The 24,902-nt window shown below is 42.5% G+C and overlaps 1 protein-coding gene across 1 annotated transcript in view; it reads left to right on the top strand.

The window, feature by feature from the left end:
* Positions 1–24,902, top strand: part of GUCY2F (guanylate cyclase 2F, retinal) — a 111,042-nt gene that overhangs the window by 70,637 nt on the left and 15,503 nt on the right. The window contains exons 9-15 of the mRNA XM_050775226.1: positions 1,232–1,408; positions 5,937–6,093; positions 11,754–11,903; positions 14,974–15,122; positions 17,367–17,530; positions 18,322–18,514; positions 21,773–21,947. Of these exons, the coding sequence (XP_050631183.1) occupies positions 1,232–1,408; positions 5,937–6,093; positions 11,754–11,903; positions 14,974–15,122; positions 17,367–17,530; positions 18,322–18,514; positions 21,773–21,947 (1,165 nt within the window). The remainder of the gene's footprint in view (positions 1–1,231; positions 1,409–5,936; positions 6,094–11,753; positions 11,904–14,973; positions 15,123–17,366; positions 17,531–18,321; positions 18,515–21,772; positions 21,948–24,902) is intronic.

The following is a 24,902-nucleotide window of genomic DNA, read 5'->3' as shown; positions in this document are numbered from 1 at the left end:
GTAGATGAGTATTCATAGAAAGACAATCTATTCTACATTTTACTGTATCATCTCTCTTTAGTCCTCTTGACCCACTGAGCTCCATTCCAGAAAGTCCCAAAGGAATCAAGGAGAAATCTGCAGCTTCAGTTTCACTTATAATTATGCTAAAAGAGATCCCTTTCTGAAACTTTCCCCTTTGGCCATTAAATTTGTTTTCTATTGCTGCTGTAACAAATTAGTGCAAACAGTGGCTTAAAACATCACTGATTTATTATCCCACAGTTCTGTAGATCAGCAGTCAATGCTGACTCAGCTGGGTGTTTTGCTTGGCATCTCAAAACTCCAAAGTCAAGGTGTCAGTTGCACTGTGCTCTTATCTGGAGACCTGTGGCAGGGGTCAGGGCTGGGGTGAGGAGGAACCACTTCTAGGTTCCTTCAGGTTGCCTGCAGAATTCAGTTTAGTGGGGTCACAGGATCGATATATTAGTCCATTATCATGCTGCTAATAAAGACATACCTGAGACTGGGTAATTTATGAAGGAAAGAAGTTTAATGAACTCACACTTCCACATGGCTGGAGAGGGCTCACAATCATAGCGGAGGGTGAAGGGGAAGCAAGACACATTTTACATGGTGGCAGGCAAGATGACGTGTGCAGGGGAACTCCCCTTTATAAAACCATCAGATCTTGTGAAACTTATTCACTATCATGAGAACAGCATGGGAAAGACCTGTCCCCATGATTCAATTACCTCCCAGTGGGTCCCTCTCACAGTATGTGGGAATTATGGGAACTAGAGTTCAAGATAAGATTTGGGTGGGGACACAGCAAAACCATATTAATTGAGGCCCCCACTTTCTTGCTGGGTGTCAGCTGAGGGTGGTTACCAGCTTCTAGAGGCTGCCCACGTTCTTTGGCTTATAGCCTCCTTCCCCCCATCTTCAAAGCCAACAATGGCCTGTTGAGTCCTCATATTTTGAATCTCTCTGACTTATCTTCTGCAGTCTTCTTTTGAAGCTTTTATGGGCTCATGTGATTAGATTAGTCTCACCCTGATAATCTCCTTTTTGTTGTATAACAAAACACAATCACAGGAGTAACACTAGGGGTTGGAGATCATGGGAGTCAAAATTCTGTCAACCACACAACCAATCATAAGAAGGGTCAAGAGAAAGTTATGTGCCCTCAACTCTGGTCCCCAGTTGAGACAGGACAGCTGTGACTCTCATTTCTCTCTCTCATTTCCAGATGAAGGACTTGCGTCATGAGAATATTAACCCTTTATTGGGTTTCTTCTATGATTCGGGGATGTTTGCCATTGTGACAGAATTCTGTTCCCGAGGGAGCCTAGAAGACATACTGACAAACCAAGATGTGAAACTCGACTGGATGTTTAAATCATCACTCCTGCTGGATCTCATAAAGGTTAATGGGAAGACTGAGGAAATCTTGGATTTTCTCTGTAGATTAGAACTTTAATGTTTTGGGATATTTTATCTTCCTTAGATTGTTGTGATCATTTCACAATACTTTCTGTATTAGTCCATATTCATGCTGCTGATAAAGACATACCTGAGACTGGGAAGAAAAAGATGTTTAATTGGACTTACAGTTCCACATGGCTGGGGAGGCCTCAGAATCATGGCAGGAGGTGAAAGGCACTTCTTATATGGTGGTGGCAAGAGAAAATGAGGAAGAAGCAAAAGTGGAAACCTCTGCCAAACCCATCAGATTTCATGAGACTTATTCACTATCATGAGAATAACACAGAAAAGACCAGCCCTCACAATTCAATTACCTCCCCCTGGGTCTCTCTCACAACATGTGGGAATTCTGGGAGATACAATTCGAGTTGAGATTTGGGTGGGGACACAGCCAAACCACATCACTCCATCCCTGGCCCCTCCAAATCTCATGTCCTCACATTTCAAAACCAATCATGCCTTCCCGATAGTCCCCCAAAGTCTTAACTCATTTCAGCATTAACCCAAAAGTCCACAGTCCAAAGTCTCATCTGAGACAAGGCAAGTCCCTTCTGCCTATGAGCCTGCAAAATCAAAAGCAAGCTAGTTACTTCCTAGATACAATGGGGGTACAGGTATTAGGTAAATACAGCTGTTCTAAATGGGAAAAATTGGCCAATACCAAGGGGTTACAGGGCCCATGCAAGTCCGAAATCCAGTGGGGCAGTCAAATTTTAAAGCTCCAAAATGATCTCCTTTGACTTCAGGTCTCACATCCAGGTCACGCTGATGCAAGAGGTGGGTTTCCATGGTCTTGGGCAGCTCTGCCCCTGTGGCTTTGCAGGGTACAGCCTCCCTTCTGGCTGCTTTCATGGGCTAGCATTGAGTGTCTGTGGCTTTTCCAGGTGTACAGTGCAAGCTGTCGGTGGATCTACCATTCTGGGGTCTGGAGGATGGTGGCCCTCTTCTCACAGCTCCACTAGGCAGTGCCCCAGTAGGAACTCTTTGTGGGGGCTCTGACCCCACATTTCCCTTCCACAGTGCCCTAGAAGAGGTTCTCCATGAGGGTCCTGCTCCTGCAGCAAACTTTTGCCTGGGCATCCAGGCATTCCTATATATCTTCTGAAATCTAGGCAGAGGTTCCCAAACCTCAGTTCCTGACTTCTGTGCACCTGCAGGCTCCACACCACATGGAAGTTGCCAAGGCTTGGGGCTTCTGCCCTCTGAAGCCACAGCCCAAGCTTTATGTTGGCCCCTTTCAGCCATGGCTGGAGCAGCTGGGACACAGGGAACCAAGTCCCTAGGCTGCACACAGCATGGGGACCCTGGGCCCAGCCCACAAAACCACTTTTTCCTCCTGGGCCTACAGGCCTGTGATGGGAGGGGCTGCCATGAAGGTCTCTGATGTGGCCTGGAGACATGTTCCCCATGGTCTTGTGGATTAACATTAGGTTCCTTGCTACTCGTGCAGATTTCTGCAGCCAGCTTGAATTTCTCCTCAAAAAATAGGTTTTACTTTTCTACTGCATTGTCAGACTGCAAATTTTCTAAACTTTTATGCTATGTTTCCCTTTTAAAACAATGCTTTAACAGCACCCAAGTCACCTTTTGAATGCTTTGCTGCTTAGAAATTTCTTCTGCCAGATACCCTAAATCATCTCTCTCAAGTTCAAAGTTCCACAAATCTCTAGGGCAGGGGCAAAATGCCACCAGTGTCTTTGCTAAAACATAACAAGAGTCACCTTTGTTCCAGTTCCCAACAAATTACTCATCTCCATCTGAGACTACTTCAGCCTGGACCTTATTGTTCATCTCACTATCAGCATTTTTGTCAAAGCCATTCAACAGGTCTCTAGGAGGATCCAAACTTTCCCAAATTTTCCTGTCTTCTTCTGAGCCCTCCAAACTGTTCCAACCTCTGGCTGTTACCTAGTTCCAAAGTCGCTTCCACATTTTTGAGTATCTTTTCAGCAATGCCCCACTCCCAGTACCAACTTACTATATTAGTCCATTTTCATGCTGCTGATAAAGACATACCCAAGATTGGGAATAAAAAGAGGTTTAATTGGACTTACAGTTGCACATGGCTGTGGAGGCCTCAGGTTCATGATGGGAGGCAAAAGGCACTTCTTACATGGCAGCAGGAAGAGAAAATGAGGAAGAAGCAAAAGTGGAAACCTTTGATAAACTCATCAGATCTCATGAGACTTATTCACTATCATGAGAATAGCATGGAAAAGACCAGCCCCCACGATTCAATTACATTCCCCTGGGTCCCTCCCACAATGCATGGGAATTCTGGAAAATACAATTCAAGTTGAGATATGGGTGGGGACCCAGTGAAACCATATCACTTTCCTTCCCAAGTTTTGCCCCCACCACCCTTCTCACAGTTCTTTTGTCCATATCTGTTATATGATACAGATACAGAAAAGGTTTGCCTGTCCTCTCCCCAATTTGAGGTCCAGATTTTTCTTTACTTCCTGTTGTCATTGAGCACTCTTCTGCCTTAAGCCGTCCTTTCTTTCATCCAATTTCTCTGCTTTGTGGATGTGAGAAAGTGCTCATTCCCAGATTATTTGGGGCTACTTAGCTCTACCTCCTAGTTTTCACCCTTCTAAATGGTGGCTCAGTCTCGAACTAGGTGACAGGTCTTTACACACCATGGCTGTGTATGTGGAACTCAGTGCCACTGGAAAACCAAAAGACCAGTGGATCTATCAAGGATCACCTTTATACTCTGAGCCAAAGACTCCTGACAGCCAAGGTAGGGTTCATAGATGAGTCCCATGGAGGAGTTTTTGGGGATCCCATGAATGCCACGGAATGATATGCAAATTGTGTATATGTGCATTTTTTTACAGGGCTGATCTGCATAATCAATGACTTTTTGGGCTTCTTGCATATTGATCATAGTCTTGATCTTTTTCTGCTAGCCTAATCCTTTTTCAGGGGCCTTGAAAGGGAAAGACATTCTCTCATGCCAATTCCCTTTAAGATAGGTGTGATTAGCCTCCTTTTACAGAGACTCAGGGAGGCTAAATGAGGTACACGTTGTTATAGAGTGTCTGGCACATATAGTAGGTACTCAATAAATATTTCTCAGCCAACTATTAGGTGGTGGAGCTGATAATAAAATCCAAATCTCCTGATTCTTATTCTAGTACTTTTTCTGCTCACACTGTAAGCTAAGCCCAGTGAGTTAAGGGAGGAGCCGCTAATGACAATCCTCTCAAGGCCATGATAAATGAAAAGCAACCCTTAGACAACATGGGGGGAATCTTGCCCACTGTAGACTCTACTCAGAAGTACTGAAGAGTGCAGACTATCCAAGAGCACAGGGTGAAAATAATTCCAAGTACAAAGGGGTGTCACACTGCAAAAGAGCCAGATACTTAAAAGGACTTTTAGCAAACAAAGTTCTGAAATGACTGGACTAGAATATAAATGTATGTATATGCAGAATGAATAAATCCATCTGAATGAGAGTCCTGGTCACATTTGAAAACCTTGTAAAGGTTGCCAAGCAAGTGCAGAGATCAGTACTAGACAGCTTTCTTCTTTCTGGTTGCCTATTTTTAAATACAAAAATAATATATTAAATGTAAAACTCAAATGATATATATTAGAAAAATACATTTACTCAACCCTCTTTCTTCATACTCCCCCTCAAAGTTAACTACTGCTAACAATTTGGCAACCACCTTGTAATTAATTTCATGTGTATTTATATGCATTATAGCATTATAGATGACTTTTTTGTTTGTTAAATATACATGCTCTCACATAGTTCTGCAATTACTATATTTCACTTACTTGATGGCTTAGAGTTGTTTCTATGTCAGCTACATACAGGTCTATCTTATTCTTTTTAAGTGCTGTAGAATATTCCCTAGTGTGAATGTATCACACTCTAGCCAGTCCCTTATTGATATTTAGTGCATTTCTAATTATATACTATTATAAAAGCAAAGCTACAACAAGCCGTCTTATCTTTGTCTCTTTGTGTATACATGCAAGCATTTCTCTGGAGGAGAGGTAGAACCCCTGGATCATAGGGTACATATAGTTTAAATTTTGATAATTTTGATAGCTATTGCCAAACTGCCCATGCACAAGTTTGTCCCAGTTTCCATTCTTGCCAATAATGGGTGAGAGTGGGTTAGAACTTCTGGGGGAAATTCTCCAAATTCCTGGCAATTATATGCATATGTATGTATTCTGTATCTGAAATGTTAATAAATCTCCTAGTAACACGTAATTCTCTGTACACACAAGATAACATTCTTCACCAAAACATAACATTTTGGAGCTACAAGGGATCTGAAAACTGACTCATGTTGTCAAAGGCTTACTTTGCCTGCATAGAAGAGAAAACAGCTGAGTTCTGGATCATAATAACTCACGCCATTAACAATCTAAGAAATTGGTATTAAAAGCACAAAATAGTTAAATGAGTTGCTAAATAAATCCTGTTGTGTCATCTACAGGGCATGAAGTACTTACACCACAGAGAGTTTGTTCATGGGAGGCTAAAGTCTCGAAACTGTGTGGTAGATGGGCGTTTTGTACTAAAAGTGACAGATTATGGCTTTAACGACATCTTAGAAATGCTGAGACTCTCTGAAGGGGAATCTTGTGTGGAAGGTAAGCGATGAATTGTACCCTTCTGATGCACATGAGGTAACTCCAAAGTTCAAATGAAAATATGCACTGAATTAAAGCCTCAGGCTGATTTCAACTCTCCACTTTTGTTGAAAATCCAGACTCATTTCCAAGCCAAGGGACTTGAATGAAGTAGGCCCGCTGTAACTTCGGCCCAGCCTAGCTTTCTGAACAAAGCCAGTGTAATAATGTTCAGTTCCTGCTGTGGCAGGATTAGGCTGTATTGTTTGGAGACCCCAGCAGTCCCTGGAAAAACTTGCTGAGCACTAGGCACACAGTAGGTGCTCAATAAATACTTGTCAAGTTGAATGGAGGGTAATTTGGAAGCTGGACCCCCACAAAGTACATTTTAGAATGGGATGTCACTAGAGCATACCAGCACTGTCTCTGTCAGAGAGGAAGAATTGAGGAGTGATCTCTCAGCAAATAAATGCTCTATGGGTTATGTGGGAAGGCTTCAGGCAGAACTGTGGCCTTCTAGCGAATAAGTAGCCATTGCCTGTCTCAAAGTCAAATAAAAATATAGAGACAAATCTTTAAATGAAACATTTTATTTGGGAAAACAGTATTTCAATTTGTGGCATGCACATAGACCAGGGTGGTCCTTGGTATGTCCAAAGAACACAGAAAAGTTGGGGGTTCTATTGGAAAGAGAAATGTTATATATGTTTTTTAAAGAAAACTCATTGGCACTACCAAAGTTTTGGGGAGCAGGAAAGCTCCGATTGGTAAGTGATGGCCGTAGGTAAAACTAGTCTTAGAGTCATGGAAGTTTGTTTCATCAGCTACTAGGTAAAACTGATACTAAGATTATAGAAGGTCATTTCGGCATCTGGCTATTAAGATTATAGAAGGTCATTTCGGCATCTGGCTTGCAAGATTATCCTTGGGCAGACACTTGTACCCCAAGTGCTTTTCTTTTTCTCCTGTGGTCTCTGGACTCCAATTTAATTGGATGTAATAAGATAACTCCAGTTCATATCATCAATGTTCACACCAACAATGTCCATTTTGTGTTTTTGTCTTCTGTCTAGTGCACCAATGGTAGCACTAAACAATGCCTGTAGGAGTCATAACAGATCAAAGAAATAGGAGAAATCTGAGATGGGGGGGTGGGTGGGTGAGAACCAGGGAGGAATGAGCAGCTAGATGAGAGAGAGAAAGAGGAAAAAAGAAAGAGAACAAATATGATGAAATACATATAGGAAATGTGGGCATTAAATGTTTTAACCAATATTGCAAGCATAAAGAAGAGAGATAGTGACACAAAAAGACAGAAAAGCAAACAGCCCAAAAAAGACAGAGAGAGAGAGAGAGAGAGATGCAAAACTACATCATATATCCATATTCTTAAAATTATCTTTGGCATAAGTTTTTAAACTGCTGACTTTACTACATAAAAGAAAAGAAGAATGAAAGACACATAGAGAGGGAGACACACATGCATAGACAGAGAATCCAGTCATTGGTGGTATCATCTTTGCTCTTTATAAGACTTGTGGGTTATTAAATTTAGGGAGTTGTCTAGTCCAATTCCCTCCTTTTACAGATGAGACAATTGAAACTCATGATTTCCTCCAAACCTGCAGTGACTTAGCAGCAGTTCTAGGACTTCAAATTCAGATTTTCTGAAGTCTGACCCCTATCCTGTAGACATGGCAAGTACTTAGCATTCTGTCAAAATCAATTCTCTATAAAACACAATACCTTGGGAGGCTGAGGCGGGCAGATCACGAGGTCAGGAGTTTGAGACCAGCCTGGCCAGCATGGTGAAACCCCATCTCTACTAAAAATACAAAAATTAGCCAGGCATGGTGGCACGCGTCTGTTATCCCAGCTACTTGGGAGGCTAAGGAAGGAGAATCGCTTGAGCCCGGGAGGTGGAGGTTGCAGTGAGCCAAGACTGTGCCACTGCACTCCGGCCTGGGTGACAGAATGAGACTCTGTCTCGAAAACAAACAAACAAACAAACAAACAACAATGCCTAGCTTCTCAGAGTTCCGTTTAATTTCCAGATTGGCAGCTTTGAAACTTAAGAAAATCTAGTCTTAAGGTGGGTAAAAGATAGCTGCAGGACTCTCTTTTCTGGTTTTGTGCTTCTGAGGGGACTATGTCTGTCTGTCTCTGTCTCTGTCTCTCCCTCTTATCATTTTACTCCATTCTCCAAATTGCAGTGGCAGTATGGATGGTCAGTCCATTCTTCACACACTGCAGCCAGAAGGAGCTTTCTAAACCACAAATCTGATCATGTTACAGCTGTGCCTAAATCTATTGAATGGCTTCCCATTGCTCTAAGGATAAAGTTCAAATTCCTTTACACGGTTTACGAGCTGAGCCCCGCATGGCCTGGAACTTGCTGACCTCCCATACTAACCACTCCCCCTCTGTCTTTATGCTCTGGCCATGCTGAACTCCTTCTAGTTGTTTATTTACCCCAGGCTGTCTCTTACTACCAAATCTCCACACAAGCTGTGTCCTCTGCCTGGGACACTCTTCTCTTCCCACTCTTTCATATACTCTTCTGGGTCTGGCTAAATTCTACTCCTTCTTCAGCATTCAACTTAAGTACCACTGCCTCAAGAGGCTTTCCATGACCCCTATGCTGGGCTAGGTTACCCTCTTTATGATCCTTCAGGGCCCTGAACTTTGTTGTGAGACCGTAGTCCATTAGCATTACTCATTCAATTAGCCTTCTCTCCCCCCACCCAAACTACAAGCTCTGTAGGGGCAGGAAACAGGTTTGCCTCTCTCAGTGCCTTTCATAGTTCCTGATAGAATATTTGTTGAATCAACAAAAGAACAAAATAAAATGAAATAAAGGAACTTGTCTCCCTACCTTAGATGATGAGGCTAAAAGAATCTTATAATTGAAAGGCCATTGGATGTCATCTGACTCAACTTCCATTTTATAGATAGGGAAGCCAAGGTTCAGAAAGGTAAGCTACTTAGTGGCCAACCTAAGATTTTGAACTCAGGTCTCTAGACTTCCAGTTCTGTGTTCTTTTATACTATACCGCAGTAGCTCTCCAAAGTCAATTCTATCGCCCTAGCAAAGCTCAGAGTTAATACTGGCTCCAGCAGATAAAAAACAAGCCAAAGTAATTTCTCTAGTTTTCTCGAGAGTTCAACTCTAATGGTAGTTAGTGGCTCTTACTTGGTTCTGGAGTGGAGATGAGGAAATGGGGGTGGGTTGTAAGTGTATTCATTACTGTCCGCTTTCAATTATGTAAGTATAGTGCAGAAAAGCCTCATTATAGCCATTAACAACATACCTGTAAGTGCTCTTTGGAAATACTATTTGGTAATGATTGTATTTAATCACCCAGCTTTTACCAGAGAGTTTTGCTCTCTTTTTCCATCTTGTGCTTTTAAATGTGCAGGGAGAAAGGATGTCAAAAAGAAGCAGCCACATGCCATTTTTCTTGCTGTCAAATATTCACCCTTGCACTCCTCTCCAAAGCCATGGTGCCTAAAATCCCACAACCATAAATGTATTCCTTTGACATTCAGTCATTAAACTATCATTCATTGTTTCCCGTTTGATTTGTAAATATAAATCTTCCTAGGTAGGGAGACATAGGGGCAAAATCACTATAGTGAGTGTGTTGGAGACTTTCATGGGTGTAGGTGAGTAGTGGATGGTGGGTGGAAGCTCAGAAGGGCCTGGTTGGGGGACAAAGGCTGGGGACGCTTAAAGAGCAAAGAGAGAAGATGGGTGCATGATTGGTGGTGAAGCTGGAATTTCTTATTTCACCATTTTGATCAGGATTGGCTGAAAATAAGAATTTCCATGGTGGAGTTCTCTTTCCTGGGTTTTGCTAACAAACCAAAAATAATATCTCACCTTTTACCCTTCTTCCTATTTCATAGTACTTTGTTTCTTGGACTCTCTTCCCAATACCCAAAATTTAACAAGATGAAAAGTTAGCCATTACTTTCCCCCTGATACCCTCACTCTTAGCAGATGTTTGTCTCCAGCCTCACTATCTAGATGTCACCTTGTTGTTTACTCCAACTCCCTCTCATTCTCAAGGCACAGGGAGCCTATCCTTAGCCCTGTCACTGCTTTCTCCATTGTAGCCTTCCAATGTTTCTGGTTCCCTGTGTTGCTGCTGCTACTCCCACCCCCATTTAGGCTCCTCTCACCTCACTACCTGCTCTTACTGCAATGACTTCCTAGCTGGTCTCCCTGATTCCAGCCTCTCTCCTTCAATCCAGCTTGTGCATGTTGCCAGATTAATCTTCCCCAACAGGGCTTTCATCAAATCCCTCTCCAGCTCCAGCACCCCTACTGCCTTTTGTATTCACTCCAAATGCCTTCATTTGGCTCTCAGGCCCTCTCACCTTCTGCTGCCATTCTTCCAGCCACCCGCCCTCCCCCACTTCATCAACCCCACTTCTCATTTCTCATTATTCCTTAACAGAGTGCTTCTCTTCAGCCAAGCTAATCTGCTTACCACCACCTCGCCCCCCCGCCGCAATTTGCTCCTTTCTGCCTCTTGTTCTTTTGCACATGCTGTTCTTTCTCCCTGAAAAGCCCTTACCTTCTCAGCTCCAGAAAGTTGCATCCTTGACCTTCCTAACAAGCACATTTAAAATTTAACTTTTCCAGGAAGTCTTCCTGGATTAATTTGCTCAGCTCAGTTTTTTTTTTTATTAGTTTGAACCTGATGAAATTGCCAATATCTAACTGTTTTTGATTCACAGAAATGGTAACTTTATATAATTCAATCTAAAACACTCTTCCTCCAGCTTTTGAGTACCATATTTCTATTGTTAAATTACATTTCTTTATATATTGCTTACAGTGCCCCCCCAAGAAAAATTTCTGACATTCTCACTGCCATAAACTCTGAACACAGAAATAGTCTTTTGTCCCTGATGGGGCCTGAAATGAAGCAGAGCACACAATGGGTGTTGGACTTTGACCTTTACTGGATTCATTTCCCTTTACTATATAGTGGCCCTCATCATTCCAACTCTTTTATTGCAGTTAGGGGTGCATATGTCTGTGTTTCCTACTGGTCTGTGAACTCCTCAAGTTTGATTCATCTCTGGTACCACCTCTGCACCTAGCACAGTGTGTGGTACCTAGTAGACCGTCAATAAATATTTGCAGAACTGAGTTGAAGGAATTGCTGCACCTTTTTGCACTGCAAGGAGCAGGAAGGTTGGTGTTCCTCTAATCCTTTTAGAGGAGACCTAGAGAAAGCAACTTGTGAATCTCTTAGCCCCAGCACAATCAAATTACCAGACACATATAGATCTCAGCAAACAACAAATCCATGGCAACCAGTGTGGTAGCACACTTGCCTTTCCCTGGAAACCTGCCAACTGCTACTTGCAGGCTCAAGAAAGCAAGCACCAGAGAATTTCTATACTTTTAGCTTCTGCGTCCTTTCCCACATTGCTGCTGTGTCTGCCTGCGTGGTTCTGGGGTGGAGAGAGTAGTATGTTTTCTCTGTTCATAATTCCTTAGAAGAATAGATTCAGACCTGGGGGAATGGGGGGCACTAGCATGGCAGTCTGTCTAATAAAAATATAAGGCAGTCAATAAAACAGTACCCTCTGAGCCCTTAAGGGCATTGCAGATGTCGTCAGTTAATCCTCCCTGCATTCATTACACAATGCTTTCTTTTTAGAGCTGCTGTGGACTGCCCCTGAACTGTTGAGAACCCCAAGAGGCGGCAGGTTAGGTTCTTTTGCAGGAGACGTCTACAGCTTTGCCATCATCATGCAAGAAGTGATGGTCCGGGGTACCCCATTCTGCATGATGGATCTGCCTGCTCAAGGTAAGCGGGAGGTGAGAAAAGGGCCCCAGGGGTCCACCATGGCCGAGATCATCAGACCAACTCAGGCTGTCATGATTTTCCAGAAGAGTGTTAGTGCTAACAGCCTGATAGTCTGCAAGCAGCTCAAGTTATGTACAGGTGGGACTTATAGCCAGACAGCTTTAGGCATCTGGAAGAAATTCCCCCACCCAAGAAGCTGGTCTTTTTTTCAGACTGTGACATAAGCCAAGGGCCTACAGGACTGATGCCAATCCTTTTTTTTTTTTTTTTCTTTTTAATTTCACAGTCCCCTCTACTCCTTTGAGACACTCTGCCAAGTATTTTAGTATCCCTCATGATGCTTCTGGATGTCAAGGCCCTACCACTGTTTCCCTGTGACATGCCCCAGGCTTCCATCCTAATCTCCCACCAAGACACTTGGCTATTAGGCAATATCCATCAATAATGACAAAATCAGTAGACAAAACTTTGAGGGGAAACAGGATATCTGTATATGCTCAAAGTATGAACCCACAAGATACTTACAAATTGCAAATGGAAAAAATAGAGTTTACAAGTAGAGGATCCTGTAGACACCACCTTAAGCAAGCGATCAAGATTACCAATAATAAGCTATTACCAGTAATACAGCACACCCATGTCATATATCCATTGACATGATACACTAAGAAGGGCACAATGTCACCTTGGTGTTATTCTTGACAAAAAAAAAAAAAAAAATACACAACCTCAATCTAATAATGAGAAAACTTTAGACAAACCCCAGCTGACATTCTACAAAATAAGTAGCTAGGACTAATCCAAAGTATCTAAGACAGGAAAGAATGGAAAGACAGGAAAAGAATGACGAACTATCACAGACCGAAAGAGACAAAGACAATAATTACATGCAATATGGGATCTTGAATTGGATTGTGGAACAGAAAAAGGACATTAAGGGAAAACTGATGAAATTCAAATAAGAACCTTAGTAATATTATTGTACAAATGTTAATTTCCTTTGTACTATGGTTCTGTAAGTTATTAACAATAGGGGAAGCTGAGTGAAGGTGTACAGGAAATTGTACTATTTTTAAAACTTTTCTGGAAGTTTAATTTTTTTCAGAATAAAATCTTTTAAAAATGAAAAAGAAAAAAACCCTAAAACCACTTAGCTAGGCTGTGTCCCACTCAGGGTTCCACATCATTCCTCTACTTAAAGCCCTCCAACAGTTCCTCATCACTTGTTAAGTGAAGGTGAGACTCCTCCCATGACATACAAGGCCTTTCACGATCTGGCCCCTAGCTACCTCTCGAGGCTTATCTTCTGTCACCCTCTATATCCCAGCTAAACCACATGACTGGCAGGGCCCTGAAAGTATCATGGTCTCTCCCATCTCTGTGCCTTTTCACATACTAGGAGGTGGAATTTTCCCACCTCCTCCCAACCTTGCCTCATCCAACTCATGTCACCTTCTCTGGGAAACCTTCTTTAGTGTGGGTCAGGTGCCTTTTCTGTACTCACAAGTGCCTGTCTCAGCTAGAGCACTTATATTGTTTGCCATTGTTTATTGCAATTGGACTGTGAGATCCTCAAGTGCATGAATCATGCTGTGCCTAAGCAGAGAGGTGGCCCATTCATCTTGATGGTGTTCTGAGAAAGGGACAAAGACTCCATCTGCCAGAGAATGGATGAGGCAGTCAAGTTTCAAGGAGTACATTCTCATGGAATCTGTTGTACTGAGAGCACGATGCTGTAATGGAGGAACCATTACTGGTACAGCCTGACCTGGGTTAAAGGAACGGAATGTGTGATGTCACAAGGAACTGCGAAGTCAGAGGCAACAACTGGAATTCTTTTATGGAGGCAAGGGGCTCGTATCAGGGGTAAAGCGGCACTGTTGGAGTGTTATAGCCAATTCAGGAATGGGAAGGTCACACTGGTGGGGCAAGCAAAGCTTGGTTCCTGATGTGGCAGTTAGAAAGTTAGAATTGGAGGTGGTGGGGAGGGGACTAAAGATGAGAAATGAGCCTGAAGAGATAGGACAAGAGCCTGGATTTTACTCTGTGGGTGATGGGGAGTCATAAAAGGCTTTTGAGCAAGAAAGTGACATGACCAGATCTGGGTTTTAGGAAAGGTTTGGAGAAGGGTAGGTTGGAAGCAGAGAGATCAGTTTGAGGCCCAGTGTGGGTTGCTGGGGATATTGAGAGATAACGATTTTTTTCCCCTGCTGCCAGGGAGTTTTCTTTTTGTAAAAAGGTCAGTGTGACTGCTCCAGACCTTTTGTCACTAATGGCTGTTGGGTCTGAATAGGGAGTCTAAGAATTCCCAGTTGAAGTCTGAGACATTTGGAAGCAGGACAGTGTAACAGATTGAGATTGCCTGGGTTCAAATTTGAACTCTGTCACTCTCTAGCCATGTGACCTTGGGTAAGTTACTTACTCTCTTCATGTCTCAGTTTCCCTAGCTATAAAATTAAAATAAGAGTGCCTACCTCACCTGTTTGTATGTGAGAATCCAGTGAAATAATGCATGCAAAGTATTCAGCACATTACCGGTATATAGGAAATATTCTACTGGAAGTGGAGTTCATGGACCATCAACCAGGAGGATCTTGATGAGGCCTTGAACTGTTTACTGTAGTTCTTAATTCCCTTTGCCTAGACACAAGGTAGAGACCTGGACCTGGGCTGGGCCTGGGCTTGTAAGGAAAGTTAAGTGGGTCTATTGTGGGGATTGGATGGCTTAGATGATTGGGGATGGGTGAGGGGAGCCAGGTCACTGAAGTTAGAGCATTAGAGTTGACATCAGATAGGCAGTATCTAAAACCTGGCAGAAACAGAATAAAGTTGCGCCTAAATGATACCAAGAGTCCAACTGATTAATATCTCACTCCTCCCCCATTGCCTGATGCAGCTTTTGCTCAAATATAATCTATATTCAGGTCACCTAAGGAGAGAGCAAAGGAGATGGCCCTTCTGTGTTATCTGCTAACCTACCCCCATTCTTGGCTAAAAGTCAGTTATCTTTGCCAAATCTTGGTCCTTTTTTCCATGATTTGTAAACTTTTCTCTTCTTGCATCTGGACAGAAATCATAAACAGACTTAAGAAGCCTCCTCCTGTGTACAGACCAGTAGTTCCTCCTGAGCATGCCCCTCCAGAATGTCTCCAGCTGATGAAGCAGTGCTGGGCTGAGGCTGCAGAACAACGACCAACGTTTGATGAAATATTTAACCAGGTAAGGACTCTGAATCTTATCATTGCCCAGGAGCCTTCCTGAAGTCAACCTATACAAGGCTAACTCCTTGGTCCTTGTCATATTGTGGAAGGAACCTCTTGCAAGGGGGAAGGGCACTCCTCTCGGAGAAACAGCCTGGGAGTGGCTACTTTGAGGCTCTTGGTGCTGGAGTGTCATCAGCACATCCTCCAAGAGCCCAAAGATTAGTTCTAGTGTTCTTCTGTGTCTGAAGCTCTGTTCCCGACCATCCACAATCTGACCTAATCAACCTTTCAGAGATGGAATTGAACCATTAGGCATTTGTAAGGCAATGGCATTGAAACTATTAGATGATGGGTATCATGGAATAGATGGGGCTCCTCACAGAGCCATGTTTACTTTTCGGATACCAGAGAACTCTGGTATTCAACTCTGGTATTCAACTCTGGTGTTCAAGATGGAAGAAAGAGAAAGTGCAAATGTGGCGTGCAAAAGCAGGAAATTCCTTAAGTTCCCAGGCAATGGGGTACATGAAAAGCGATAACCTTCCTCCTTAAGATACTGAATTTCTAAAGAGGGTGATTCTTTCCCTAGAGGTGGAGATTGAAAGGGGAGTGAAGGAAAGGACAGAGTGGGCCCTGCTGTGGAAACTAAGGTGCAATTCCAATGTTGGAGCATGCGGTTTAGGCTTTGTTGAAATTACAGGACACCAAAACTGAGGGTGCTCACCATGAGTGCTGTGTCAGCTCTGGCAGAGAGGCTTTTGTGCCTGGCTGGAGTACAGCACTGACATGCTTTATGAGTGGCAGGTATCTGAGGCGGAAAGAAAGAAAGAGTTGAATTGAAAGCCTGAGGGGCCCTGCTTATGAAGTCATCCGTGTCCCCAGCTAACAATGCCTCCATTAGCCCGGCTAAGTTTCTTGAGGACACTCAAACAGGTGTTCAATAGTATGGAAAAGGTGAGGGACCATGAAGGTCAAATTTCTGAAACCTTACCATGAGGCAGGAGAAAGAGCATTTGCCCCTGTGTTGATGCTAGAGATGTTATTTCAGAAGGCAGCAGAGAAGCCAGTGATAGATAGGGGGAGTGTACATCATGAGACTTTCAAACAAGACATTGCTATAGCTGCCCTCACTAAAATGCTTCAGTGGAAGTTTAGGCTGTCTGATGACAAGGCTAGCCTCCTAACTTCCTGCAGTTAATAACACTTAAGTGGGAGGAGGAGGAGAGGGAGGTTCCCTGGGTTAGGCAATAGGGGGAGCCCGAAGGATCTAAACTGGCTACAAGGTTATCCCCAGGACTTTGATGAACCTGCGGATGTGAACCAGGCTCAGAAGGGAAACTCCTAGTGTTGGCCTTGGGGCATTGGGTGCTAGATGGAGCATGTGTGGCCCAGCTATATATAAAAGGTTCACTGGGACAGAGCCCTAGATGTCTGCTTAGCAAAACCGCCTCCGATTTTTTGTTGTTGTGAACACAGTCATGTGCATGTTGACTATAACAGTATAGAGGGGCTACCCCTCATGATTCTAATACTATGCCTAGCTCCCTGTTACTGTAGATAGACAAGGTCCCAAAAAGGCATATTGAAAATTCATGACATGCAAGCATCTCTAAGGCATTAGGGCATAGAATGGGGGCAAAATCAGTTGAATTTTACATCACTCTGACTGACCGAAGGACAGGTGCTAGAGGACACCCCTATTCTTGGACCTCCATGGTAAGAAATAGGGGTTGATTTTATCATGTGGATCTTGAGCCCTCTGTAAGAGGTCAAGGAGCCTCTCACTGTTCAAAAACTGGCAACACAGTGGCATTTGAGGATAAGAATGATTTAGTAGACTGATGATCCAGAAGAGTAAAACGGCACTTTCGGCCCTCTTTCCCCTTACCTCACACACAACTGGCCTGGGCTCAAGACCAAATCCTGTTGTCTTAGAAGTGGCTACTATGCATATAATAGCATCTCAGAACTGAAGGAGCCTGCTCAGAGCACTTTTGCTCAGGCTTGAAAGAACCAGAAGTGTAGGGGAAGAACTACTGGTGTGCGGGGATGGGGAGGGGGCAGAGGTGCACTGGAAGTGCCCTGTAAATGGGTCAGGGTGACAGTGAGGATGGGTGGTGACTTTTCCTATTTATATCTGGGTTCACCTTTCCTGCCCTGGCATTTTAGTGGAATGGATTTGTGATAAGGGGACCTGCTCCATCATCTCTGAGTTTGAGGAATAAGCATTTTCTGGTTCCCTTTTCTATTTTACTTCCAGTTTAAAACTTTTAATAAAGGGAAGAAGACAAATATCATTGATTCTATGCTTCGGATGTTGGAGCAATATTCTAGCAACTTGGAAGATTTGATTCGGGAGCGGACTGAAGAGCTGGAAATTGAAAAACAGAAAACGGAAAAGCTTCTAACACAGATGCTACCGCCGTATGTGAGAACACCTGAGGAGTGTGAATCTTTATAACAGTGTGTTCTGTTAAAAAAAAAAAAAAAAAAAAAGAAAGAAAGAAAAAATTACCCATCAACTTAACTGCTCCCTCCCCTTGTCCTGCACCCTCTAGTGGACTTGAGTCACACCTTCAAATCAAAGTAAAATTGGAAACCAAGGGAGCAGAGCACACATCCTAATTTCCACTACCTGTAGATCATGCTGGTCATTTAAGTTTTTGTGCCTTGATTTTTCTGTATATCACTTCGTGACTTTCCTAGGAGGTTGACTGATTAAAAGAAAGCAGTTCTTTGAGCTCCTAGAGGAAAGTAGCAAGGTCGTTTTTCCAGGTCTTTCCTCTCTTAGCTGAAAACCTTATCTGTTGCTACAATTTCCAAGTTTTCCAGGGCACCTTACTTATTATGTTGTAACGTGATCTTCTAGGATATAATTAAGGAAACTAGCCTCATGAAAGGGCAGTCACCTGGGAGCATTCCCCAGGTGTCTGAGTTAGGCGTTTAGAGAGCTGAAAAACCTCCACATGAAGGCACAGACCAGGTTCATCCAGTGCTGTATTCCAGCACCTGGCATAGTTCCTGACCCATTGTAAGCACTTAAAACTTATATGTAGAATAAATGAACGAATTAATGTTTTCATCAATGTAACACTTTCTTCCTCATCATTTATTAGCAGTGATTTTTAGAGGTTTATTTGGTGTATTTTTAGGAGGTGGATGTGGCATGAAGGGGGACCAGAGTCATCTTAGGAATAGCTGTGTCTGCTTTTCAGATCAGTTGCTGAATCTCTCAAAAAGGGCTGCACAGTTGAACCTGAGGGCTTTGACTTGGTCACCTTGTACTTCAGCGACATTGTGGGCTTCACAACCATTTCAGCCGTGAGTGAGCCCATTGAGGTGGTGGATCTTCTGAATGACCTATACACACTATTTGATGCAATAATTGGCAGTCATGATGTCTACAAGGTAGGTTAATTAGCAGGAAAATATATTCCATAGTGAAATTTTTACATGAGGCCCATCCATGTGTATTCCAAAATTGAAGAATAAAATTTATGGAATATTGTTATTTAGGAATAAAAAATTAAATAGTACACCCCTTCCCTTGGTATGTCACTGGAAATGAAAGCCAGGTAGAATGCATGTAATTTCCCAATTTACAAAATAACAACTTTCAACCCAGCAAAAGATTGCCAGTCAGATTTCTTTTGAACTTTTTTTCTAGAATTGGGACTAAGAAGATGTTGGGACCAAGAGAGTTATTGCACATCAGTGGCTGAGTACTCATAGTGTAGGCAGTACTGTACTAGGCACTGAAGGGGATAAAGAGGAAGTATTGGTGTTTTGCCCATAGTTGGTGACTGCTACAGAGTTCTTGGTAAGGTTTGTGTAGATCTAATACATGCTATAAAAATTTGGTCTCCTCCTTCAGGTACTGTTTTTTACGGGAGAGAACTTGGCATTACAGCAGAGAAATATTAGACTCAAGGCTCTTTGGGATTGCTACAGGGTAACTGAAAGGCTGCCTATTGGTCTGAGGTCTGGGGAAGTGATTAATTGCGGGGTGGCAAGCCCCTGTTCCCACCTTCTCTCACTCCTCCAGCCTGTGAATTGTCACTCTATTAGAGTTTGCAAAATGACTACATTGACTAATTTTGGTGCCATGCTTCCTTACCTTTGTTTACATATGTTGTCTTGTCTCTAGGCAAAACATGACTAAAAATCTCAAAGCTGTGCAGGGACATTTCTACGTTGTCTGCATCATGGATACTTGTCTTATTGAAGAAGAAAGATGCCCCAGGCATCCTAAACTTTAGACAGCTTCTCTATCCCAGGACCAAAGTAGAGCTGGAGAATGAGTAGCTCCATTCATTGGATTCTTCACAGTAGTCTGAAATGTTCTAGCTCTCAAATCACACACAAGAAAGTGTGTTTATCTCAGATTAGACAGGGCCTTTTCAGGTCAGATAGGGAGCCTCAGGGCTAGGCCAAGCCACCTAAATAGGGCTCAGAAATAAACATCATACCTGTCAATCAGCAGGAGCTACAAGCTAATCAAGAAGCACACATGGAAACCACGATGCAGGAAAAATCCATGGAATCAGAGTACCTGTCTTAACTTGATGAACTCAAGCAGCCTGAAGAGAAAAACAAATCACTGAAAGCTAATTCAGTTGAAACTAAAATCAAAGATGATTCAGCGTGGGCTGTAACACAGCTACCAGTTTAATCAATCCAGCTGATTCTGTTCAGACAATTGTTGGGGGTCTTACCAATAGGCTATTAGATATTTTGGTACTTAATGGTTGCAGTAGGGAGTTAATGGGCTGTTCCCAGAACAGAGCAAGGCTATATAAATCCAAAAATGAAATTTATTTTTTTCAGCCCTGTTTATTAAAAATGACACAGTGCAAAGGAAATAAAAATTGAACCAGCAGCAAATGACCAAACTCATTTGTATTTTCATTTTCTTTACCTGTAAAATTTGAATCACGCCCCCTGGTACTTGATAATCTGAAATGGAATGGATAATCTGAAATGGAGGGCTACTATAGAATTGTGAAGTTAGTGATTCCGTTTCAGTTCTCCTGCCAGTATCTGCATCTCAATCGCACCCCTTTCTAAACCTCCTTTTCCCTCTCAGCATCCTTATGTTGACTGATAATTTCCACAGCAACCCATAATTTTCCACAGCAGTCTGCACACCAAGACCATGCATGCCCATGCTCCCTGCTCTTCTAATCTCCTCATCCATATCCTTGGGGCCTCCTGGGTGACTGACTCATCAAAGCTAAAGGGTCAACCACTAATCTCTGATAATGGCCAGCCACTGACTTTCCCCTTCCATATAGCATTTACATGGTAATCCTTCCCTCCTGTGTGCAGGCTGGCATGCCTACGTGAGGGCAGGTATCCATTCCTCAGATTGCACAAGGTAAGGGAGACCTTGGATGGAAACATTTTGAGGCAGAAAGTCCTATAGATTGAAAGGATCATTGTTATTGGCTATAGAAATTCATGATGAAGAGCCTATTGCTGATTGCTAAACTTCTTTCTCTGGAGCTGAATCATATCCACAGTTCCAAGGCTAGTTTCGAGACATACCTATTTGATAATGATGATGATGATGATGATGATGATGGTGATAGCTTGAACTAAATATATATTATCTAATAGGCAGGTTTTAAATGCTTTGACATATATTAAATTATTTATTCCTTGGAAAACCCTATGAAGTTTTTACTATCATTAACACTATCGTACAGATAAGGATACTGAAGTACAGAGAGATTAAGTGATTTACCCATGGCCACACAGTTTGCAAATGTTGAATCTTAAATGCTAACCAAGATGGTATAACTTCAGAGTTTCATGTTCTTAACTGTTGTATTCTGTGGGTGCATTTCTCCAGGAACACATGGGTTTTAACTGGATTCAAACTTGTAGTAACACAGTCTGACTGGCACATTTCATAAAAAGTCCCTTCAGCTTAGTTATTTTCTGGATTTACCCGAAAAGTTTCAACTTACTGGTTATCTAAAACAGTGAGCACACTTCTGTGGGGAAGGCGAGGAGCATAGATTTCCCTTTTTTTCAAGTGTCCAGCCCTAACCATCCCCTGCAAAGCAGTTGAGGGCCAGTACTGCTGCTCCTCAGGGAGGTAGTAGTAGGAGAGGAGGAGGTAACTGGTGGGAAGAGACTAATTTCTTATACCCAATAGGCCAGCAAAACTAACTTCATCATACTAGCAAGGCAAAGCAGAGGGAACAGGCTTGTTCTTCCTTTCCCTTTCCCTATATTTTCCTTAAGGCTACCCTAGCTTATTTACCCCAAATAATCTATAGAAACGTTTGCTGGGAAGCCTCATAGCCACCTTCTCCTAAGATGCTCCCCCATGGACACCCTAGGGACAGTCCTAGAAATCTCCCTTTTCTCTTCCCCACAAATGTCTCAGAGCCTGGTATTTTTCTAAGGTCAATCAGGAGCCTGTGAGGTAGCTATACTCATTTCAGAATCTCTTGGTGTGGGGCCTAGACTTCAGTATTTTTAATAAAGCTCCTTAAGCAATTCTAACATGCAGCCAGACTTGTGGATCATTGACAGTCCCTCTCTGCCTTTCTCACTTTACAACAAAACCACCTGGCCTCCATTATACCCTTACAGCTCTGTGCTAAAAAAAGCACAAATAAGTTGTTTGCTAATTCTATTTTTCCTAATTCCCAGGTAGAGACCATTGGAGATGCCTACATGGTGGCTTCAGGCCTCCCGAAGAGGAATGGCAGTAGGCATGCAGCTGAGATTGCAAACATGTCCTTAGATATCCTGAGCTCCGTGGGCACTTTCAAGATGCGGCACATGCCAGAGGTGCCAGTCCGAATTCGAATTGGCCTGCACTCAGGTAATAACCAGTTAAAGTAAGGAAACATTCTCATGTGCCTCTAAGAAGACTAAAAAAGAAAGGGAAAAGGATAGCTCTCCACTGATCCCTGGCCACTGGATTATCTAGGTGTCCAGGGCTGCATAATTCCTTTATGCCTACCCAAGTTTACTCTCCTCCCAGTACCTGCACTAACACAGTGGGCAGCAGCTCCTTGTTCCAGGTACTAAACCCTTTTAATCTACCATTTTGGTTAGAGGCAATATTTCCATGTTTGACTATGCTATAAAATCAACAAGTGTATCTTGTAGTTAGGATAATTCATTTAATTAATTAAAATCCCAACTTCGGAACTATTTTCCTCCCATATTCATTACCTACTAGCTCCTCTTGCTTCTGTATCCACTCCCTACCTTTTTCTCTTTGCTCTGCTCTTCTAGGCTCCTTTCCTTCCCCCATCCTTTTTACCCCTTTCCTACCAAACTTCTTTAAAAAAATGAATGACATCCACCGTGCCATTTCTTCACTGTCCGGTCCCTCCTTAGCTCCTTTGCAATCTGACTTCAGTTCTCACCACTTTCCCCAATCCTTGTCTGCCTTTACCTCTGCGGCATCTGGAATTCATGACAAGCCTCCCTAAAACGCTTCTCAATTGGCTTTTATGACATGCTCCTCACTCTGTGAATGCTGCTTTTCACTTTATTTACTGGTTCTCTTGACTCTTCCTGTTCTCTAACATTTTCTGCAAAGCTCTCAGTCTTGTGATCTCTTTGCTGTCTGCATGTATCACCTCTAATTTATTACTCAACCCACAGCAACCTGACTTTCATTATCTACCACAGTCTGTGTCTCTATTTGTCCCTTATATTGGTATTCTCCAGTGTTCTGTCATGATGCACTTTTTTTCTCCTCCTACATACTCTCATGGGTGATCTCATTCATACCTGTGGTTTAACTACCACTTGTACGCTAATGACTTCCAACTCCACAGCTTTAGTGCAGTCTTCTCACTTAAGCTTCAGCCTTCTATATCAAACTTCCTGCTGATATGCCCACCTGAATGTTCCACATGGACCTTAGACTCAACACATCTAAAACAGAATTATTTTTTACTCATACAAACTTCCTGCTCTTCTCATATTTATTCTCTATTTTAGTTGGTGGTACCACCATTGACCTAGTTTCTCCAGTTAGTCTTGGGAGTCATTCTCTTTGACTCCTCCCTTACTCTGACCTTTAACATTCAACTAACTACTAAGTCTTGAACACTTTACCTTTTAAATATGTATTGATCTATCTTGTCTCTTCTTCACTCTCACAACCCAAGCCTAGGACACCAACATCTCTCGCCTGGATCACTGCAATAGCATCTTCTTGCTTCCACTCTTGCCCCTTACCATCCATCCTTCTCATAGTCATCAGCATAATCTGTGTTTCCTTGTCTGTCCTTCCATTAGGCTTTAAGCTCCTTGGTGGCAGGAAGCATATCTTACTCATGTTTGTATCCAGAGTTCTTAGCACATAGCAGGTGTTTGATTTTTTCTTTTAGAGAAAAGCCCTCATCTGTCATCTGTGCTTCAGTTTCACATTTCCAACCCCCCTCAGCCTACATTTTCTTGAAGCGTTCACCATTATTTCAAATTTAACATATTTAAAACTTCAAGTCATCTTTTTCCACAAATCAGCATAAACTCACAAGCCCATGGCAATTTTCTCATGGTTGTCAATCAGACAGCCAACAAGTCTGTTGATTCTTTTATGTCTCTCTTATTACTTCGTGGCCATCCACTTCTTATCATTGCCTCCTTTTAAGTACCTTGTGCTTGGATTACTGCAGCAGCCATCTAAAGGTTTTCCCTGGTTTTACTTTTTCCCCTTTCAGTGCATTTTATATACTGATCTGAGAAAGAAGATCATGTAATTCCTTGCTCAAAATTCTCTAGTGGTTCAAGATCTTCCATCTTGTACAACCCACTTAATCCAACCTTGTCTCCAGTTTCTCCCGAGCCATGTGAACTAGGCAGACTGTTCTCTCTAAGAGCTTCCCAAATTACATGTTCAGTCCCAACCACAGGCCTTTGATTTATGTCTCTTTTCCACTGTTCAAATCTTACTTACCCATCAAGACCTAGATCAAATCCTACCTTCTCCACTGGACCCTTCTTGATTGAGTCAGGTCCTAATAAGCACCTCCCCCCATTTTCTGAACTATTATAGCACTCCTGTCTGTGCTTCTTGCCTCAGCCATATGTTGTCTTGGGTTACTGCTTAATTGCTTCCTCTTTGATAGTATCTTCTCTTCAATTAGACTATAAATTCCTGGAGAACTAAGACTATGTGTTACTTTTCTTTTTTATTCTCCTTGGTGCTGAGCCATAAAAACAGAGCAGAAAGCCAGGCATGGTGGCTCACACCTGTAATCCCAGTACTTTGGGAGGCCAAGGTGGGAGGATCGCTTGAGCTCAGGAGTTTGATACCAGCGTGGGAAATATAGTGAGACCCCCATCTCTTTTTAGGAAAAAAAATCAGAGCAGAAACCAGAAAGGTGAAGGTGAAGAACTTTCTGGATACTCCCAAACTGACTTTTCAGTATGGCTGCTGAAGTTTTCTCAATTACCTTGAACACTTAACACAGCCATATTAAAATGTAAGAACAAAAAAATTCTAAATGCAAAATATTCTTTGATTATTTATACATACTGCTTTTCCATGCTCCAACACAGACAATTGAAAATGAACTCTATTTGTTTTTAGAATAATTCTCTTGATAGACACAGTTTGGGAGCCAGATAAACCCATGAAAGTCTTTCTTCCAACGCTAAGGCATGAGAAAAATTACATTTTTTTCCTTACAACAAACATGTTTGGACCCTGAGTCCCTGTCCAGGCCTTTTTGGTTTGGGTTTGATACTTATTTGTCCCTGTTGACAGATACAAGCATCTCGAGTGTAACTGTTACTTGGAACAAAGGTACAA

Source organism: Macaca thibetana, chromosome X (assembly GCF_024542745.1).
Source record: "Macaca thibetana thibetana isolate TM-01 chromosome X, ASM2454274v1, whole genome shotgun sequence".
Lineage (NCBI taxonomy): Eukaryota > Metazoa > Chordata > Mammalia > Primates > Cercopithecidae > Macaca > Macaca thibetana.
Note: the sequence above shows the minus strand (reverse complement) of the source record. Positions and strands in the feature narration are given on the sequence as shown.